Source organism: Ambystoma mexicanum, chromosome 6p (assembly GCF_040938575.1).
Source record: "Ambystoma mexicanum isolate Mex_15411 chromosome 6p, UKY_AmexF1_1, whole genome shotgun sequence".
Classification (NCBI taxonomy): domain Eukaryota; kingdom Metazoa; phylum Chordata; class Amphibia; order Caudata; family Ambystomatidae; genus Ambystoma; species Ambystoma mexicanum.
The window spans coordinates 802829173-802845609 of NC_090935.1; the positions used below are offsets into that span (position 1 = coordinate 802829173).

Genomic DNA, 16437 nt, shown 5'->3' on the forward strand with positions numbered 1-16437 from the left:
CTAAATTCCATCACTGTTTAATAACCCTTTCTTGTCTCTCTGCGATCCTACCTCTTCTTGACTGGTTAATGAAGGTTATTGTAATCACAGATATATGTTGTGTTTCAAATGTTAACTTCTAGTTCAGCGCTATATAAAACCAAATAAATACAAATCTACTCCAAATGCATTACGCTTTGGAACTTCTCAAGAAGGTATCCTCTGCGGTAGGTTGGAGTCCATGAAGAAGGTGGCAGCGTCTAAGTCTTCTGTCCTGCCTGGTCCTGATGAGTCCTTGCGCGTGGGAGCTGCTGAACCCCACAGATCCCTCAAGACGCCTGATCAACAACTGCCTGTATTTGCAGCTGAAAACTGTTCGGGAATGGGGGGGGGCAAGATAGTATGATCCCACCCTCTTCCCCATTATTCCTGCAGTGAATAGGTCTTGTGTAAACCTAGTGGGGGGAGAGAAGAGACCCCCCCACCCACGGCACATGGTATTATTGTCAGTCCAGAAAGAATAGACACCCCCTTGATCGTGAGGCACTATACTTTGTTGGCCGAAGACCAACCGCCTCGTGTGTTTAGTAATAGAAAGGTGTAGCAAAAGCTTAACCATGGTGCAGCCATTTTAAGGTGACTGAAATCGCCATTTTGTTTTCTTGTTTTCTCTAATGTTGCCTTTTTGCCTCATCTAAAACTGCTTTGCTGAAATATTATTCTGCTTCACTGGTGCACAATGCAAGGCCACGAGTGGCATGTTGAAACATAACGCAGTAACCCAGACAGAAATGCCCGGTCCCCTCCCTCGCATATTCTTGGAGAGTGAGCAGCAAGGCATTCTAATCAGTACAGCAGGTGCCAGCTAGTCTCGGTAAGCACAGTGGAAATACTAGAGCGAACATTAAATGACTTGAATTATGCTCTTCTTTGCGGCCCCCCTTTCCTGAGCCCGGTAGAGCCCTGAAGAGCAAGTTGACCCCCAATACACAAATGGAAACGAGGAGATAGCAAGGCCTGGAATGTGTCTCTCCCTACGCAGCAGCTTGCTTGTAGAAACAGAAGCATTGTGTTCTTTAAAACAAAGACTTATGTCTGTGAGCTTACAAAATTGCAAACTGTTACTAAATGAATGTTTGAAGGCGTCATACTCGTCACCATTGTCAATCATCGTGCCTAGTTCAAAGGAAATGCAGTAGGGGCAGTATAAGTTGTGACACTACTGATTACTAGATGATTGTTTTGTATATGTAACTGTTGTACGAATTTCTCCCTCTTGCGTCCCCCGAGGTCTGGTAGACATGTCGCGGGGCGTGGGACCAGTTGGCCAACTGAGACTATTTGCTTTGTAATAAACCCTAGATTTTGTGAATACAACCTCGTGTCTGGCGTATCAGTTCGTGTGTGGTGATTGTGCCTCGTTTCCACAAACGAGGGTCCCTCAGGGGCCCCTTCATTATGAATGAACAGATTTACTCGCGCAACAAAACCCACAGCCCTGTTGATACACTATTTTGTGTTCGAGCAGACACCATCTTTTACTAGGCCCAAAAATCATCCTTCTGCAAAACCCAGCTTTCCCTAGTCCCTTGCACAGAGAGCCCAAGCAACCACCACCTCCCTTCCCCACCAGCTCTGTGCGGTCCTTGTTCCCATGGCAGTCCAATCATTTATAGTTGCAATGCTTAGCATCACTTCCCCAGATTATGCTCTCTGCAGAGCGTGAGATTGAAGCAGGCCTCTGCACAAGTGACCATCCATCTGTGGGATATATTTATCCACTCAGCAGTACTTCCCCCACATCACAAAGCTACACTTCAGCAGAACCAGCAAAATGGCTGGCTGCGATGGCTCCTATGAGCACCATTGCACCCAAACTGCGTTTGCAGCGACAAAAGCATGGCTGAACTGTTTTTCCAAAGCGCCATTGGGCAAGATGGAACAGGGAGCACCCCGAGAAAGGTTACTAGGGTGTGTTCTTGTTTGTCTAAAAGAAATGGAGGCAAAAAGCAGCACGGTTTTGCTGCACGCCCAAAATTCCCATTGAAAAAGTGAATATTTCACCTCTAAAATGATGCCGCTCTGCTGCTATTTTTCCCTGTTTTCATCAAACTCCTTTTATCAAAAAGACCTGTCATTCCAGCTATATTCACATTGTGCACCGTCGGAAAAGAGCCTCATTTCTGAATGCCAGCCAAATCTGAGAAAATCAACAAAAGCTTTCCTTCAGCTACACGGGAAACGCTTACATTTTGCTACAAAATGTTTTTTAAAAAATCACTGCTTGAAAAGAAAACCATAGCTTTCTGTGCACATGTCAATTTCACTTTTGCCTTGTACAGACTTGTGTAAAACAAGCTGACTAAAGCTACAAAACAGTGTGGGAAGTCAGAGGGAAGAGCACAACCAAATTTGAAAGGAATATGCCAGCTTTCACCACGTGTCAAAATGGGCTTTTACAAACCAGAGAAAAGAAATGCCCGTTTTAAAAAGTACAATGTTGAATGAAAGCTTGTCCGTGCCTAGCGATGTAAAGGGGTTTGTTGCTGCGGAAACATATATGGGCTGTTTTATTCAACAGACTGTTTTGATTCAGGACAAAATAAAACTGTTAAACTGCCTGGGCTGGATTTTGCAAGCTTCCAAAACAGGTTATTCCTGTTGGCGGAGCCAAGGCTTCCCCCCAAAAGGGAACCACCATAAACTTCCAGGACACAGGACACCTGGATGATAATTGCTAGGTTGGAAAACTTTGACTGACCAGGATAAAGAAATTTCACATACTAATCAGACTTGGGTCTGGGCTGAGCCATTTTACAATGGAACTTCTAGGACACAGATGTGCGAAATCACACCTCCCTGTGACTTCTACAAAAAGTTTCAAAGAAAAACTCCATGACAAACCCTGGATTTAGGGGGGTAGCTTGGAAGCTATGCCCGTATATGGGGAATAGTGAACATTTGTTTCAAAAGACTATTTTCTAAATAAAACGTGTAAGACTTATCTTTGCCACAGGACTTTGCAAAAATGTGAAAAGTTAACCATTTAAATGGGATTTTATGGTCTTTCATTTAAGATGTCATAGACTTCACTGACACATGGGGAATAGAAATGTTAGAGAATAGGGTATTATAAGAAAAGTATCCATGATGCCATTGTGGATTTTAATACTTACATGTCTAATTATGATCCACACCCATGTATAAAGTTATAGAATTTTAAGTAATATAATTCTCACTGAAAAGTACGAAAAACTGGTAGAAGGGCGAAACAAGGTCCCACAACTGTGAGGATTGGACTGCTATGCTCTACATACAATATGTAATCTGCCCATGTGATTTGTTAAAGTGCCACAAATGTATAAATGTGTAAATTAGGTTATGACTGATTTTTAGCAAAAAGGACTGTGGGATGGCTTTTTACCTCATAAAATGCAACCTCAAACTGCGACTCCTCCTCGAGGAAGCAACCAACATTTATTGTCCTATCCGCTTCTTGGAGGTAGGCCTAGCTCACTTCTGCCCACCAATACTTCTGTGATTTCACCATGCCCTACAAATAAGAGTGGGTGATAGAGCTCCAGACACATTCTCTCCTGAATTTCCTGTGGCTGCGTTCCTGATCTGCTCCATTCATCTTGCTGACTGCAGATTTCACTACAAGGCCAAAGCATTGCTGACCCTACTCCAGCAAGGGCAAAGCATTGCTGATCCTGTCCCAGCAAGGCCATTGATCCAGAAAAACCCCCACTAAAATCCCATTAAAAAAGGGAAAAGTTGTGGTACCTTTTACATCCTGAAATCAGACCAGCTTGCTGCCCACTACCTGCATGCCGGCTGCAACCCTATCATCCAGCTATCATTATCAGGTGACCAGACCTTTGACCAGCTATCTTTTGCTAGTAGGGTCCGCTGACCAGAATCTTGTGACCAGAACCAGTTAACTGTCCAAAATCCCAGACTCAAAAGTGGACTGAGTATCCCACATCCCATAACACAGTCTACTCCCATCTTGATTTTTCTTTATTCCACTCTCAAAGCAATCCTAGCCATACACTTGTAACTTGTCAAAACAGAGAATTATCCGTGCACCCTGTCCTTGATTTCTTAGTGCTAGCGCCATCTCTCTTAATTTGTGTCTGGTGTAAATCCTAAGCCCTTAGTTATATTTTGAGTAATCAAACTAATTTCCAGTTAAAGTTGAGCACTGGGGTGATAAGGTTGACCTCGCGAATCAACCTTGGAGCTTACTGTGTTCCCCTTTAACAACATAGTCTAGATAATTTAGTTTAAGTAACATTTGCCTTTCTTTCAAAACTGAAGTTTTCATTTTAACTGCTCTATTTTTCCTAAAACAGAACCCCATTCCACCCACAGAAATCTCATCCAAATCTTCAGCTACCAGCATTCTTTCACTTTGATAGTCCCTGTGATATATATCTGTCCCCCAGACCAAAAACCGCATTGTGATTTTCAGTATTTCACCCATTTTTATTAAAAAACCGTTAGGCTCATTTTAAACGGGAATTGAGAACATTGCAACTTTCCAACGTGTCATTCGGCTGCAGCATGTTCTAACTTAACACTCATTTTCAAATTATATGCTTCTTGTTGATCCATTGCATTGTGATTGCTAGTGTTTCTGCATTCCTGTTGTTGGGAGAAACCATATTTGTCTCACATATTTAACCACACATTCATTATTTGTCTATTTCCGAGTGTCATTTCATGCCTTTCCAAAGGGTTTAACAGCTCTCAATCTGTGAGGGAAGGTCAGATTTTGATTCCGTTTTCTGCCCCTTATTCCTGACTACCTGCTGCGTCTTTCTATCCAATCAGAATTTGATTAATTATGGATTGGGGGAACACTGCAGGAGGAAATCCTAATTTCGGTGCCATCTATCCTAATTCAAAAAGTGGTCCTATTCACTTGTGCTTTGTATATGTTCTAGGAGAAGGTTAACCAAGTGCATTGCTTCCATTTTAATTGTAATTATCACCCCATTGGTGATTGCTGCCCCACATTAAAATTGTACGATTTCCTTTGAATCTTAAAGTAAATAAAATATTGGATTTTCACCAACCAGCCTAGTTCATGGTCCATTGTGACCCAGGTTATTTTAAAAAGGTTGTGTGAGACGAGTTGTGTACCATCTCAAATTGAATCTGCATAAAATAAAGAGAAAGGCAACTCGGTTGTGCGCTACATACTAGGCTGAGACCAAGGTGTGTGTCGCCCGATTGAAATCCTTAACACATTTCCACAAAACTGCCCATGCCCCTTACAACCACTACACCACAAGGCCAAGGACCAGCAGTCCCCAACCATTCACTCTTTCATGCTGATACACATCTGACCGCCTCATAAGGACCATTCCAGAACACCCACCATAGACTTAATCCTGTATAGTAGTATATTCCATACAATTCAAAACATGTCTATCAGCGTCATGAGAGATGGGGAAACATAAAATAGTAGATAACACAAGACACATGGGTGCAGGATCCCGGTATCAAAGAGGGGCCGAATGAAGAGGTTGGAATGCCAATCTATCAACCCATGTTCCTCCAAAGTGCCCCCATTCATGCAAGGATTTTATGGCTGCCATTATTCCCATATTATCAGTTCCTGTAGTATTGGCTTAAACAGTTAGTAATGTTTCATACTTGTCCTGACCTTCACCATGGAGATGAGCCCAGCTGACCCATGTGCCACCAGACTGACTGGGAAGCAGCGGCCAATCGCAGCCTGGCATCCCCTATAGAACTGTGCCACATGGACCCTCCAATCCGCACCCCGAATTTGTACCATATGTGATGTCGCATTTGCTGACGATTTTTACCCTTATAATGTACTGCCCGTTTATGGTTTGGCTGAGAGCCCTCGGGCAGCAGAGTTCCTTGCTTGCTAACTTTATTTTATATGAAGTTTGTTATCCTTGTAACTCATCTCATGGTCTCTTTCCCCAACGGGGTGCGCTCATTATTTTGATCTATTGGAAAGTTGCATGTTTTGTGTGCCCGCCTTCAAAACCAAACATCCTCAAGAGAAAGTGGAAGTGGAGAAAAACAGACTTCTGCTTCCTGGCTAGGTGGACATCTGCAAGGAAAATAAAAAGGACATGCAGGTTAAAAATCACTCTAAAATACCTGCCTGTCCCAACACAATTCTCATATTAAAACATGTACGTGTGTTCCTACTCTCAAGTCTTGGAGGAATTTTCAGTTCTGAAAGTTGTGATGAAAATTAACCAAACTTCAGACAGACAAGTTTAACTGGCCATGGTTAAACTCTACAAGCTTCCTTAAAGAAAAATAGTTTCTTGGATATCAGATTGAGGTCTCAGTAACTTCTCCTGCGTTTCAGTAAACCTGTCTTAAATCCAGTAAAACCTTTTTGCAGATTCATTTATTCTTATATTTTCCATTGCTGCTTTCAGTAAACTTGCCTTTCATTCATGAAACCTTTTTTTTGCAGATTAAATGTATTCTTATATTTTTTCTTGGTTGCTTTCTTTTACTTATGTTCCTAATCAAAGCCTGCCGGCTGAGTGAAATAAACTGGAGTCACTGCTCTTGCACATTGAACATTGCTCTCAGGAGCTTTAGCACAAACAAAATGAAAATCCAATAGCACTACTAATTGATGCATGTGCGTAATGATAGAGAGGCTTCTTCTCTACAGGCGCGCACATTAAAAGATCAGCCAGGAGACCCTATTCCCTGTCAGGAACTGATTTGAGTGTGGAGACATTGCTCTCCAAGTTTCTGGCGCTCGGCATGAAACAAATACAATGTCCGCGAGGTTACTAATGTCTCGCTTCAGAAGTTCTGTCATGAATTGCCAAGTATGCCAAGCCAGCATTGCTGTCTATTCCAGAAAGAAGCGCTTGATTGCTCATGCACACTGCATTAAACGCTTCCTATTCATCACAGAATTCCTTTTCTCTAAGGAACCAAACGAAGAAGTCTCTCCAATGAAAGTAGCAAAGTTAACTGTAGCAAAAAAGGAATTACCCAAGTACCTAAAAGAAAATCTTAAAATGCATTTTTCACAACTGCTTCTCCAGCAAATATAATGAGCTGCGCTCCCACCAATTAATCAAGTTTTCTTGTCCCTCACAGCTCTGGATTCACTGAGGCTCTTAACTTCAAATGCTTCTTCTCCTGTATTCCTCTTAAAATGTCTCTTTGGGCCTAAACCTGGAGCTTCTCGCACACAGGACCTTCCTGCTTCAACTTGGACAATGAAAGGCAGTTTAGAATGCCTGTAAATTCTTGAAGAGCACCCTTTACCAATCAGCTCCCAACATCATTTTCACCATGATGGATTGGGAAACCTTCCCTCTGTAAAAAGCAAGGATAAGGCCAGACCAACCTGTTCACATTTTCCTGAATGAAATGTAAATTGACGACCATGGATAAATTAAAAATTCATGAACATAGTGGTAGTCATGCAGACAACAAGTGTACAAAACTGCATTCAATCTACTCTATGCCAGACCCAGACCTGACAACTATGTAGGGACAGAGTACCATGTAGAGCTTCTGGGGGGAGGCAGAGCTTCAAAACTCGGAGATGAAGTAACGACAGGACATGGACCAAGGGAATTTTGGGGGGGGGGGGGGCGATGGGAAGAAATTCGATCCTTATAACGGCTTCTCTGCTCACTGTTGGGGCAGTGGAATTTGGGGTTTACTGTGTCTCAGATTGTCTTGGGACGCGCGAGAGGACATCCCACAGATGGCCTCTGCAGTGCATGCCACTTGATGCAAACTCTCTTTCTCCTAATATCTGGCTGGTCATTTTATGGGAGCTGCAATGATGCTCAGACCTTGGTGAGGTACTTGCAGTGAACTTTTGTTTTATGGGCCAATTCCTGTACCTAATGTGAAATGATGCTGGGCGCAGGAGATTTATGGCACGTGTCTTGTACTTTGGGTGAGACTCAAGAGGCTTACTCAGGGCATAGTGCAATTTAACAGACCTGTTAGAGCCCTTGTGGCAAGTCCAGGTACTGTACTTTAACCCCTCGGAGCGAGTTCCAGAAGGTCGACTGAGCCAGGTAGACTTCTGACACTGAGGCGTCACCTTGGGTCTGTCTAACCTGGTCCCAGATCCAGAGGGATGCTGGGCGACAGTCGATAAAAGCCTGCAAGGCCTCAGAGCGAACTCCGGTAACAGGTTTTGAGGGATGCCTGGCACAAGCACAGGTGGAAAGCATGTAAGGCATCAGGAAGGGGGCGGGGGTGTAGCCCAGGTAGAACTGTACCTAAACACAGCAGGACATGCATGTTTCCCATTAACGCAAGGTGCCCGAGAACTTACCTGGATTCTTTTTTTCAAGTTCACAAGCTCTGATGTGCGCCAGAGGCGACCTGTGGAAAGCTTTGCGGCAAAGGCATAACCGTCGAAGCGCAAGTGGCAAAACGGTGTGGCATGAAGCGCAGTCTACCCACCTTTGTTTGGGGACCAGGCACCCCAAACAGAGCCTGTGGGAATCATGTACCATTTGGTGCTTACCACAGGACGAGCAAGACGCGAAACCCACTACACCCATCATGAACGGGCCGACAGATTTTCCGGGTGCTGGTGTTTGAGAAAAACACAGGAAACAGAAAATATTGCATGGGAAAAATGAACCATGAGCGTCCAGTCCGGTCAACATGGAGAAAATGACTGATGGGTGTTGCAGAGGGTGGGATCAACAGGGCTAGCCACCACCACAATGCACCACCTACTGCACAACACACACTGAAAGGGAAACACAGGGAGCTGTCCTTTGCTACTTCAGGCATTCGGCTGATGCAGAAACTCAATTACAATGGAGGCAATATCGCATATGACCCTCTGTGAGCCAACCATAGGGCATAAGATTGCTTCCAGATTTCGACCCAGGATCCATTCAGAATGTCATGGAAAGGGCGAGAGAACATGGATCTGGTACAGTACTAGACAGCTCACTGTACTTTCGACATGCATTGTTACACTAAATCACATTTTTTATTTTAGGCACGTGATGACAAAGCCAGGCGTACAGAATAATTATTATATTGATCCGTTCTTTACTTTAGATTTAGTTACTTGGTGCAAATAAAGTAAATCACATGTTCCCCCAGTATAGACTAGTTATTGCAAAGAAACATTTAAAAGCGTACCTGTTTCTTTTGACCAATCCTATGGGCTCTAGCCTGTGCTTGCAAGTCATTTTGTGGGTTCCAGTCTGAATCGAAAATAACAACAGTATCTGCTGATGCCAAATTTATGCCCAAACCACCAGCTCTGGTTGAGAGCAAGAAGCAGAAATCCTACAATATAGAAACATTATTTAGATCCACATACAAATGAAGCCGTTTATTTTTTATGTTATAGTTTGCATAAAGTTTAAACAAACCTTTCACAAATACCAACAATTTACATACAAAATGTCACCAAGATAAAAACAAACTTACTTAATTGACACAAAATAGTTAACAGTTCATCAAAATCGTTGTTATATAATGTGGAACAGCTTCTTTTAATTATGAATTGTGTTCTAAGATTTCTTGCAAATCATGAATCTACACAAAGATAAGATCAGGGATATTCTATGGCCCTCCGTTAGAACAGTCCAACTAAGGGCTTCATAAAACTATGCCTGATGCAGTACAAATCCTGCACTCCTAGTATAAGGCTGTACCACCTGAGAACATTTGGTAGCATAGACAGAGCAGCCAGGCCTATCTTAAGAGTGAGAGAGGGATATAGCTTGGTACAAAGAAGTTACAGCGTACATATGGTCCGAAGAAACACTGATACACTAAGTATTGTAAAACTAATTGTTTATTTTAAATACACATAGGCCAAGATAAACCTTGGGAAAGTACTATCACATAAGTCAAACACAATCATAAAAAACAACTTAATACTTATGATACATAAACCAAAGTATAACCTTTTTAAAAATAGCAGTAAGCAGTTCAAGGTGAGTCAAACCTAGTGCAAACATTCAGAATGGCATTGAGCAGTTTCTGGAGGGGCGGGGGGGAGGTGGGTGTCAAAGTAGTTCCGACTTTTAGAATACCATAAGTAATTCAAGGGAAGCTGAGCCGATTGATCCATACATACAGTCTCAGTTAGACCAACAATGTTACAAGTTAATATATTGCAACATAATTAAATTTCTTCGATTATGGATGGCTGCAGTTACAACACCAGTTACTTTTGAGAACACAGATCAGAGATAGTATTATAACCCTTATGCTTTCTAGAGGAGCAGCCAGCTACTCATGGACAAGTAAGAACATAATCAACTATTTTGGAAGTGCACTAAAGCAATTCAGGGAAAGCATAACCCAGTTACAGTTTTAGAGGAACAGTCAAGGTCAGTATAAACTATCAGTATCTAAACTATCACACTATTTCTATAACAGGAATGCATAGTTTAACCAAGGATACTTTTCAGAAGTGTGGCATGAAATTATAGTGCAAGTAAAAACAACAGCAGCCTTTTAAGAAAGCCAATCAGCCTTCTCTGCCTATGCCCCAAGACTATGGAACCTCCTCCAAGTCAGCATCAGACTCGCCCTGCACGATCCAAAAATTCAGAAAAAAACTGAAGACCCACCTTTTCAAGGAATCTCTCTTCCTCAACACCTAGGCCATCACATCGCCCCTCGTGCCACCAGACTCGTTAGACGCCGCCCGCCCCTTTCCTCCCACCCACCCAGTAAAACTGTACCCATCCTCTATGGTCCTCTGTAGTCTAGCCCCGTCTGTTTATCTGTATTGTTGCATACCTGTGTGAAGCGCTCTGTTGCTTCTCAAAGCTAGGTCAGTGGTTGCAGACCTATTTCTCTAGTGCTCTAGCAACCACATACCGTGATCCTTAAATTACCCCGTCGGCAGAACACGACTGACTACTCTGTGCAGAGATCTAGGGAGTGTGGTGTCTGAAAATCTCTTTTAGGCGACAAACTGTCTTGGTTATCCTCACACTCTGAAAGACCCGAGATAGGAGAAGCAAACGCCCAACACCAAGATGGCCGCTGCACATACATACTGATTGGGATAAGCTGTGGGACAGTGGCGTTGAGACAAGCCAGATCATCCAGAAACTGATGGGTAAGACAGTATGATACGGCAGACAGTGTTAGCCACCTCAGCATGATGTGTCCCAGGTTTGGATATACCACAGGTGTCGGCTGCGCATGCCGGTGGATCCTGGCTGGTGTTGGCAAATTAACCAGGAGCTTGATACGAACAAGGACAGCAAGGGGCTTCACAGCTTCGCACACGTGGAGTCCCATAAGCTATACACAGGATCGATCAATTGGATGAAAAACGCAGGAGCCGACCTAGAATGGTGAGGAAGGATCGGATAACCTGGGAACGGGTCGTTTTCACAGCCTGGACCCTCAGGGGTACTGAAACTAGTGCAGTCTACCGCCCTGCGGTGTGACAAGCGTGACAGGGCAGTCCAAGTTAACCCCATGTTACATGCTGAGAAGTAGGGGGCATAACATTTAAATCCCGTGAAGCTGAACTTTGACGTAAGGGACCTCCACAGTGTTTGCTGAACCTACAACGGCAGAAGGAAAAGAGGTGAGGTGGAGACCTGGGCTGGGAGATGAACCAGCAACGCCTGCGCTCTGCGTCCTTTGGTAACATACTGCACCAGCACAGACGAAGGGACGACCTGTGGCCATGGTGCATTGAGCATTAACATTGCATCTGTATCGGGCTCCCAATGCAGCTTGCCAGTTAAATCCAGACTGATGCCTGCTTTTCCCACTGCAGCGCTTCGTAGCGCGTACTCTTCAGGCCCAGGAGAACCTCAGCTGACACTAGGTCTTTGACTCAGCCAACTGGCGGACTCTCTTCTCTGGTCTAATTTTTAAGGCACTTTCCTCATAATCCGGAGAAGGGTTGGTGCCTCCCTCCCTCTCTTCCTTCAAAGTGTGAGATGTTGAATACCGGATTCATCTGCACCAGTCTTGCTGCTAGGCCGCCTGGTGAGTTCATTGTGCAGTTTCTCTGTCTCTTCTCTCTCCTCCCATCTCTCTGCCCGCTCATTCCATGGTGCTCTCGATCTCCCCTATGTATTCTAACTTCTACTCCATCACCTATCCTACCTCTCTCTCGAAGCCTGGAAGGAAAATGGTCAAAAGAGATCTCCCGGTCTCCAATCCAGGTCTGCCCTTCGCTGACACCTATGTCATTGCTTCTTCCAGGCAGACTGTCAGACATCCTCTTTGTCGCACCCTTTCTGGACCTATGGATTCCCCATATGGTCTCTGTCTTCTTCCCTTTCCCTTCCTCACCCATTAATGGTGGAACCAGATGGGAAGTACTCTTGGCATGCTTCTCATCCTTTAGGTGCACCATTAATGTGTATCAAAATGGCACTTTGAAGGACCAGGGCTCTCGGCCCAACCTGCTCCTTATTGATAGGTGTCTTCCGTCTCTCATCACCTTCCTCCCTTCACTTGCCGCTACTCTGTCTGCCACCCTTCCTGCCCCTTCTCCACCACCAACAGGTGTACCACATCCCTGTACCCCTCCGTGGAAGACCATCAAAGGTGGCAACCAGTTTCATTTAGCTACCCTCAACTCTCGCTCTGCTGTTAAACACTCTTCTGAGATCTGTCTCCTTCTTGAAGACTTTGACCATGGCGATCTCACTATCACTGACATGTGGTTCAATGCCAGCTCTGTCACTGCTTTTGACACACTCCTCTGCGAGGGCTACAAGATCTTCTGTAAGCCCAGGTCTAACCGGTATGGAGGTGGAGTGGCCTTGATCTTCTCTAAATCGGTCCCTGGTCTGGTCTCCATCTTCCTCTTGCAGTGGTCTGACCTCACCTCTTCTCTCCTTTTCTTGCCACCACCTCGAGGCTTCTCCTCCTCGGAGACTTCAATATAAAACTTGACCATCCTGATTCGGCCACTGGACTCTCCCCCGCAGCCTCTCGGACTTTCTTTCCCTCACCATTCAGCCCTCCGGTCCGACATACCTTGGATGCTCTCAAATCATCAGATATCTCCATCTCCGACCCTCTCACTAGACCCCTCTCCCAGTCTGACCATGCTCTCCTGTCCTCTCACCTGGGTCTTTCAGGTCCCCCGGCTAAGGCTAAGCCCCTGCCAGTCTCCTTCTCCGTCATTCGACTGAAGAAGCGGGTGTCAGTTGCTGTTTATGCCACCACTTTCATTCCCAATCCTGCCACAGACTACCACACTGACTCTGCCATAGATAATCTTCATCTCTCTATCTGCAACAGCCTGTACATCCTTGGCCCGGTCATGAGGATACACACAAGGCCACCCTCCAAGTGCAACACCTGATATAACTTTGACTTAGCCTCTCTGAACGCAAGTGCAGAATTGCTGAGGGCAAGTGGCGGGAATGAGGCACATCCTCTGACAGACTGGCCAGACACCTGCTCCAATGGCAATACAGACCCTCCATCCACTCGAAGAGGGCCCATATCCAAAACCACATCTCTGGGGCCACCAACACAGGTGAACTGTTTAAAATATGCAAGTAACTCACCAATCCTACTGCAGTCTCTACTCGCACCCCCCACTTGCCGCCCCCCCCAAGCCATCCATGACCCCCCTCTGTACTTCACTGGCCTCCCACTTCTAAACCAAAACTCAGGGCATCCTGTTCGCACTATCCTCGACTCTCCTTCCTCTTCCCTTCCCAGCTCACAAGCCTCCCTTGACCCCCCCCTCACTCCACTTCCCTCCTACTCTCCTCTTTCTCACCCATAGCACACGGATGATGTCTCTAGACACATGAATGTCTCCTTCAAATAGGTGCTCCCCTGCTCCTCCAGAATAATCAACGACAACATTGCCTCCCTTGCGCCAGCCTTGGACGATTTCTGTAATCACTCCTTTGGCAATGACTCCTTCCTGCTAACCATCAAGCACTCCCTTGGGCATCCTCATCAAAAAGCCCTCTGCTGACTCCTCGTGCCCAGCTTACTACCACCCTATCTCCATTACCCCCTTCCTGGGAAAACTCCAGGAGAAGCTGGTCATCTCCCAAGAGATCCAACACACTGAATCTGTTGGTTGTCTCCACAACCACCAGTCTGGCTTCAGAGCACCAAAGGCAAGGAAACTGCCCTACTGAACACAGACTTGCTCTCAAATCTCGATTGCAACTCTCCATCCGTTCTTATCCTTCTGGATATTTCCTCTGCCTTCGACACAATCGACCATGCCACCCTGACAAAATCAGCTCTAGGCTACCCTTGGCATAACCGGCCTGGCAATGGACTGGTTGACCTCATTCCTCTCGGACATACCTTCCCAGGTTGAACTGCGCCCTTTTCTTTCTATGTTAGGGAGAATTCTCATAAATGTGCTAATTCCCATCACCTTAGAGACCCCCAGCAACTTTGCTGGATTTTGAGGACTTGATTTTTTACCCTGAAAGAGTGCGAGCCTTTTCTTTCCCACTCTTTCATATCTTCTAATGTGCGTTTTACTCGTGTTCTTTTTCCATTTTGGAGTTTTAGACAACTCCATAGGCATCATCTTTTCATGTGTGTTACACAGCACCTTCAGTGCAGTAACACAGGGATGTCTTTTAGACTTCCCAAAGGTTTAAATACCTTCTCTGGGGTGAACTACTGTTCTCCAGAGAATGTAAAGTGAAATTGACTGTACTAGTCTTTCCAAATTCCTAGACCCAGCCCACACTATCTTACAATAGAGTGCTGGAGCGGTTACCTAGTATCCCCTGCGTCTAAATACTCATGTAGCAGTCAAATGGCTGGTGGCAGTGGTTTTACAACGTACTACCATGAGTTTTCCCGACCGCGAACATTGGTATCTTAAAATCGCGGGAGCCATGTTTTTCAAGATGGCGCCTTAAGCCCCTTTGTTTAAACAGGTCTCAGTCTTCTATTTCCGCCATTTCTTTTTGGAAAGGTCCTTCTAGAGTTTGTCTCTGCGTGCCAAACCAGATTTGGTCCCTTTGTTCGTACGCCTTTGCCGGGCTTAAGGACTGAAGACCACCTCTAGCGCCCGAGTGTCTGGGGTGGGCAGGAAGTGAGGGAGGTGATCCTAAACTCCCTGTGCTTAGTCTCCTAGGAGACCCAAATGCACTGTGGTGCGATTGGCTGGCTGACTGTCCGGCAAGGACACCCACCCTGCTGGGTGAGTGACAGCTAGGCTGGAATGAAAGGGAGAAAACTGAAAGGCGAGTCTCTTGGACTGCATAGCAGAGTCGACCACTGGAACGAAAAAAACCAAAGACGAGCTGGAAGAGGACGGCCGCTGCAACTCCTGGAGCGTTGGTTTGCCTGGTGAAGCCCTGCTGCAGGTCCGAATTGCCAAGTTCATCTCGACAGAAAAGCCCCTTCAAGGACAACGTCTTCCTTTGAGTTGGTGGGACCAATCAACTCGTAAGCCACCTGGATACCATTCTCAGAGCTGGTTAGGTTCAACCAGGGAGAAGGACACCAGCTTGTGTGCTTGACTACAGCTACTCGAACTGAAGTAACTCCATTTTGTCAGCGTTTTCCGACGATCCCCTGCAGTGCAGGAGTCCGACTTCCTCACTCTTGTCCCCAAGACTGAGGCTCAGGAACAGTGAGATCTGCAGGAACTGCAAGGAACCAACGTTTTCAGCTACATCTTGTTCTTCATATTAAGGTACTGTGCCAACCCGATTGAGAGAAGTTCCTCTTGCGGTGAAAGTTCAGGGAACTTTCCCAACTTGCAGGCCTAATTAGCTTGTGACCCAACATAGGATTTTTTTTTGTACAAACTACTCCTGAGAACTTTTGCAAAGACTTTACTGTTTCCTATAAGAACTGCTCTAGGCCTATTGAACTGAATTGAGTCCTCTCATGAACTGAAACTATTTCCACTGCCTAAGAAAGTATTTGTGATCTATTCTGCTAACTTGTGCCTTCTGGTTTCATCATCACCGTCTTGTGGACAATGCTGGATTTGACTTTTATGGACTTCATTCATTCATGGTGCGTCACCCTTTCTCAACTCTCATGCTGAACTTCTTTTGCATCTTGTACTCATGGTGGCCCTGAATCATGCTGTTCCCATCTTAATCTTGTATCCTGGCTTCCAACATTATGTGTTACTACTGACTTCTGCAATTGTATTCACTCTCCCCTCTTGCTTCTCCACTCTTGATTGCTAACTCGCTGTTCTCTACTCCTTTCCCTTCTCCCTTTTCCTATCTCCTCCTCTTACTTTCTTCTCTGCACTTACTCTATCAGAATTGTCCCTGGACCTAGTATGATAGCAACCTCGTCCGTCTCCTCCTCCCCCCCCTTACTATTTTTTTTCCTCCCCAACACCCCTCCAGCACTATCTGAAATGTTGTCAGGCCTAATATGATAGTCGCTTGTTTTGTTCCTCCCCTACCTTTCTGCACCCCTCTCCCTCACCTCTTGTTTTTTTTCCGGCTCTACCAGAAATGTCGTCAGGCCTAG

The 16437-nt window shown here is 45.2% G+C and overlaps 1 protein-coding gene across 1 annotated transcript in view; it reads right to left on the reverse strand.

The window, feature by feature from the left end:
* CHD1 (chromodomain helicase DNA binding protein 1) overlaps positions 1–16437 on the reverse strand; it is a 2212767-nt gene that overhangs the window by 1222196 nt on the left and 974134 nt on the right. Inside the window, exon 19 of the mRNA XM_069625454.1 lies at positions 9139–9288. Within this exon, the coding sequence (XP_069481555.1) occupies positions 9139–9288 (150 nt within the window). The remainder of the gene's footprint in view (positions 1–9138; positions 9289–16437) is intronic.